This window comes from Terrapene carolina, unplaced genomic scaffold (genome assembly GCF_002925995.2).
Source record: "Terrapene carolina triunguis isolate 2854851 unplaced genomic scaffold, T_m_triunguis-2.0 Scaffold67, whole genome shotgun sequence".
In the NCBI taxonomy this organism is placed as follows: Eukaryota; Metazoa; Chordata; order Testudines; family Emydidae; genus Terrapene; species Terrapene triunguis.
The window spans coordinates 41,518,733-41,524,732 of NW_020664418.1; the positions used below are offsets into that span (position 1 = coordinate 41,518,733).

General features: G+C 38.8%; 1 protein-coding gene across 1 annotated transcript in view; it reads left to right on the top strand.

Annotated features, from left to right (window-relative positions):
• Positions 1–3,344, top strand: part of MCTP2 (multiple C2 and transmembrane domain containing 2) — a 78,870-nt gene extending 75,526 nt beyond the window's left edge. Inside the window, exons 14-15 of the mRNA XM_029910706.1 lie at positions 438–466; positions 3,318–3,344. Of these exons, the coding sequence (XP_029766566.1) occupies positions 438–466; positions 3,318–3,333 (45 nt within the window). The 3' untranslated portion in view covers positions 3,334–3,344. The remainder of the gene's footprint in view (positions 1–437; positions 467–3,317) is intronic.
• The last annotated feature ends 2,656 nt before the right edge of the window (positions 3,345–6,000 follow it).

Sequence of the window (6,000 nt, forward strand, 5' to 3'; positions counted from 1 at the left end):
CATTTGTTATGAGCTGGCATTGAGGACAATGGCTATCCAGACTTGGCAGGGTCCCAGCAAAGAGGAAATAATTCCCATGCACTAGCATTAAGTTGGTGGCCTTGTACTCCTCTGAGGAGATGGGAACAGAGAAGCTAACAGACGTCAGCCTAATGGATCAAACAGAATGGAAAGAGAATAAGCTATCTGGGTAGATTTTCTTTATTGAAGGGGGAGGGAGGTGGGGAATGAGGTTAACAGAGATTCAAGGATGCATGTTAGTAGGGATAATGATTGAAAGGGTTTATTATGTTTCTCTTTAAACACTTGTATAAATCCTCTCTTATTGCTTTGTCTCTCTTAGGTATTTGTGGTCACTGTTTGGCACATAGAGCTTTACATGGTGCCTCTGGCTTTGTTGCTGCTCTTTGTTTACAACTTCTCTCTGATCACAACAGGGAAGGTCAGCAGTGCCCAGGACACCCAGGCAAGTAAAGTAACACTAATGTTTCAGGGCCAGTTGGAATCTGCCTTTGAGCAAAAATGATCTTACAGTTTACTGGTTTTCAGCTAGTTCTGTATCTAAATGGTATTCTATTTCTAGGTTCCTGTTAAAAACAAAATAATAGTCTCTAGAGTTTCGTGGTTCATTTCATGTCATAAACCATTGTGGGACAAAACTTACTGCTCTTAAACAGCTGCAAAGTTTCAAATAGTTTTAATTAAAGAATGGGACAGAGCTTGGCCCTTGGATCTTTCAGATTGCAAGGAGGCATGATTTGAACCCATGATCCATACCCAGCCCTGCAGTTTATATTTCAGGAATGATTCAGGACTTCATGAGGCTGAGGAAGGCCAACACAACCCCAAAAGGGAGGCCAATTTTTGAAAATCTATTCTGTGAGATCGATATCATCCTCATCTTATTTTTACTGTGACTTTAAAAAGAAAAACAAAATATTCAGATCCAGCTAGATTTCAGTTTTAGATCTGATTTTTGAATAAAAGTATTTTCTGTGCCAAAGTAAATTGCAGCATGGAACTCTGTTATGATACGAAATGTCATTTCTGTGATATTAATGTTAGCACTCTTCTGACATGTTATACATAGCACAGGACGTTGAAGTTAGAAAGAAATAGAGTAAATTAACACCTAGAAGATTCTGTTTTAAACCTTTATGATAATTCTGATAATGACATCCAGGCAAACTCCCTTTTTGAAATGTTCATAGAAAAGCATTGTCATTTGTGCACACAAAAAGCAACTTAACATAGTGCAACCACATGGAGATCTTAAATGAAGGAATCAATGGCATCCTAGGATCAAATGTACCCCCCCAAAAAAAATTAGCTAGTCAAGTTGTTCCTAGTGAAGTTTTGAGTCATTCCCAGGTCAAAATTAGTTACAAAATGATGAAAATCATATTTCCAATAGCAGGCCACTCTATGCAGATTTGACATGAGGATAAATGGTGAGAATCTGCTAATCTCCAATCTCAGTAAAGTCCACAGTATTCATAAGCGTATTGTGTGTGTTCCCTGAGTCCTTTATTCCATCACCAAAATAGGAATTTCCCACTGGGGAGAATCCAGGACAAATAGTTTATTAAATATAAAAGATAATCTATAAAATAATGTTGAGACTGTCTAACCAGATAAAGCCAGGAAAGTGTAGAGTTAATGGCTGCCGCTACCCATCACTCATTCAGTGATGAGTGTGTTGTGTTCCCTAGCAAACAGAATCTCACTGAAATCTTTATTGTGCTTGTGATGGATACCACGAAGTGCCATGCGTATACAGCTGAAAAGTACACAATAGCTATTTTCAACAAGACTTTGGTTAATCAAAAGTTGGTCACTTCCCCTACATATGCAACCTGGGAGTAATGCACACCATAGGTGCATATAGTAGTGCCATTGAACTCAACAGGACAGTCTCCAGTGAACAAAGTTACATATGTGCGCCCAAGTGCTTTGCTGGATTGGAGCCTTACTGAGCATCTAGCTAGACAAAGCATCTTTAATATCCCCTGGATTCTTTTTCTGATACCCAGATTCTGAGCTTTCTGAATTCCAACTCTGTATACCTCCTGTAGCTCAAAATAGGTAGTACTGCTCTGAGTTGCATATGCTCTGGGTGGGAGGAGTGGGTAATATAACTGTCCCTTTTTCAAAATACCACTGGTTTGGGTACAGTCCTATTCTTTCTGCTTATCCAGACCTTGGCTGCACATGGAGTAGCTTAGTTTTCTTCATGCCTACGTAGCCATGTAAATTTTCAAAAACAAATTTCATTTTGTCCATTCTGAATGCACATAGCATGCTCTGGAAATGTGGAACCCAAACTCTGTGCTTCAGTTTCCTGAGCTGTAAAATGGGGATAATATTAACCTAGTGTACATTACTAGGTTGCTGTGAGGCTAAATTCATCAGGATTTGCAATGTTTTGAGAATCTCAGTTGGGAGCTGCCATAGAGATGGAAAATATTATTATTAACCTAGCTACCCAAAGCATCTCAGCAAAGACATTGGCAGATCTGGAGGTAGGACTCGCATATCCTAGCTCTCAGGCCCTTGCTCTGATGAATAGATACCACTACCTCCCTAAATAAAGCAACCTTTAATTGTGATCCTTCATATCCCCACATTTCAGCTATGTTTAAACATTTTAATATGGTAATTCAAATCTTCCTATTGAATAAGCAAGTCCTAAATTAACTTGAAGGATCCTGTTAAAGGCTCAGCTAGAAAAACGCCGGAATTGAAAGCCAGGGGTCCCTAAGTTCACACCCTAGCCAAGTCTTTTGTTTTCTTCCCTACCTGTCAGAGTGGGAGTCAAACTGAAGGAATACTGCTGTATAGAAATCTGTATGTGATTCTTGAGATTGATTATGTTCATACTAATGTATTTTCTACTGTCTAATGTTTCTGTAATGGCCCTAAAGGGAGAGAGCAGTCATTGTAGCAGTGAGGATAGAACAAACTGAGTATAGAAGCTTCAGCCTTGACATATCAACCGGTTCATTTATCAGACTAAGAACAAAGCTGTTTACAGACAGTAGAACTTGGCAATGAATTTAAAAGCCTGTTGCCTTCAAACTGCTGGGCCCAGCCACTAATACCTCGATGTAGACTTAATATTTGCATAGGTTATTGCGTGCTATTGTTCCTGATCTTGGGGAAAAGGACCTTGAACATAGAGTAATATAATAAAAATGGTAGTTTAAAAAAAAAGGTTTACAACTAAATGTACCAAATGAAATGTGATAAGAGTTATGTAAATGTTTTGAACCTCTGACTATCAATGAGGAATTTTAATATGGACATATGTTTTTCAGGAGACCACATACCTAGATGAGGATGAAGATGAGGATGACAAGGTAAGTGTGTCACATGTAGGTACATGAGATAGAATGAAATAATGCAAACGATGCAGTCTTATTCCAGGAGATTGCGGTTTATACTCTGCACAGGCTGCAGGGTATTAGGGGGAGAGGCGGTTTCAATTAATGATGGGCAAACCTGAGAATATCAGGTTTCATTTGGATAAGCCAGTGTTTCCCAAACTTGGGACCGCTTGTGTAGGGAAAGCCCCTGGCAGGCCAGGCCGGTTTGTTTACCTGCCCCGTCCGCAGGTTCGGCCGATCACGGCTCCCACTGGCCGCGGTTCGCTGCTCCAGGCCAATGGGAGCTGCTGGAAGTGGCAGCCAGTACGTCCGTCAGCCTGCACCACTTCCTGCAGCTCCCATTGGCCTGGAGCAGCGAACCGCGACCAGTGGGAGCCGCGATCGGCCGAACCTGCGGACACGGCAGGTAAACAAACTGGCCTGGCCCGCCAGGGGCTTTCCCTACACAAGTGGCGTCCCAAGTTTGGGAAACACTGGGATAAGCATTCCAAAGTGTATTTAAAGTATATAAAAACTGACATCCCTTTGGAGTCCCTTAAAGTGTGCTAGAAATCATGGGGAAAACAGACTTTCTTAACAATTCCAGTTCTGATCTCAGATGGAAATTCTACATGAATAACATTTCTTGTGGTATTGAGGTATTTCCAGTTTTTGTCCAAGTTGGAGACCAGAAATGCTGAGATTTATGGAGGGCCTGGGGAGAGTTATCTCAATATTTCAGACCCTCCAAAAATGTTGGTTTTAGTTTGGCTCCTGAAATGTACAAAGGTTTGGGGTTGAAGAGAGGTGCCTCTTAGTTTATCTGAATATACTTGTTCATCCTCCCTCTTCACTCTGAAAAATAGATTGGATTCTTTCCAGTTTATCAAACCAAGATGACAAATGATAAAAAGGATTAGAAGGCATGACATATGAAGAAAGATTACGAGAACTTAATATATACATCTTACAAAAAAAACCATAACTAAGTGAAGGGGAATCTGATAGTCTATAAATACTTGAGAACTAAAAGGTAAGGAATTATTTAATGAATAACAGCTAGAAAAAGGAATTTAGATATTAGGGCATAAATATTCACAAGGTTATGTGCAACTTACAAAACTTCAAAATAACTTGACATGCCATTTCTTGAATATTCCATAGGTTAATAGATTGTTAAAATTAAATTGTTAACTGTTCAGTAGTAAATCAACGTCATAGTTAGTATACAAAACCTTAACATTACCCACTTGTGTACATTAGGGTTAGATCTAAACAAGCTATGTGCTGGGAACAACTTCTTTAAATTTAGCTTATTGTTGTGATAGAAATTAAAAAAAAAAACTGAGCAGAAATCTCTGAGTTTTATACAGCTACTAGTTATTATTCAAAATTCAGTAACAAATAATTTATTTCAGACTGTGGATTTCTCACAATCTATATACCACAACTATCAGTTCAAGTCTTCTCATTTATAATTCACTGTTTGCATTGTGTGATTGGTCTACTAAATCAAATGTTATTGTTTCTGCTGAGTGAATGATCCTAAAGCCAACAAGAATCTTTTTTGATGGCCACCGAACACGTGCTAATATTTGTGCTCAGACATATTTGTGTAAGTGTTCCCAGGGTGAATATTTTTCCAAACAAAAATCACTGTGCGCTGAAATTTGCAGAAAATTAATAAAAAGTAAATTGACCATTTTTATTTGAATAAATCTTTATCATTACATTTTCTGTAGTATTTGTCCAACTGTAATCATGATACAGTCTGATTCACATATTAGCACATTGTATCATTCCTCCCACTTATTTCATACTTACAATAAAGCATGGCTAAAATGTTCAAACTAAGAGTTGCATGATTTTCAATGGAGTGGTGGATGTTCTGCGTGTCTGAAAATCAGAGCTGTTTCCTAACTTTAGGCGCCAGATTTGAAAATGTGAGCCTTCATCTTTACTGGTATACTGCCTCATTCTTCAGGGTTTACTCACTTGGACAGGCCTATTCACTTTCGTTTTGCCACACTACTTTCCTTCATTTGTGCATGCTGATTCAGAGAAAACTATGTAGCTTGTCTTAAAGCTCTAAACAGTTAAACCATGAATTTGACTATAATATGTGCCTGTGACCATGGTTTAGAACAATAAAACAAGTCTCACTGGTGTGTGTGTGTGTGTGTGTGTGTGGAGCGGGGAGAGGGGGGTTAGGATGAAGGGATGTTGTTCTGTTTTGCTACGGGGAAGCACACAGTTCATTTCACCTTATGAAAAAGAGAAAAAAGGACATTTGAAGATTTGTTAAATAAGCGTTTTGTCCAAAATCGGCAGAGGACAATGCAGTATATTCATTTATTGCAAAGCCAAAATATTTAGGTCCAGTTTTACACTGATGTAACCACACCGACTTCCATAGGGTTACTTTGTTTTTGCAATGGATAACTGAGATATGAGTCTAATTGCTCTGCATTTTGCACTTCTCCAAACTTGACCTTACTCTTCTTTTACCACTTTGTTTTTGGAATGCTCCTGAGAGACAATGTTCAAAATGCTGGTTATTTGGGAAGACCATGATGCTGTGGTCAGTGTTGCTTCTAGACCTCACTGCTATATGCATTAAGTACTCCTGATAATT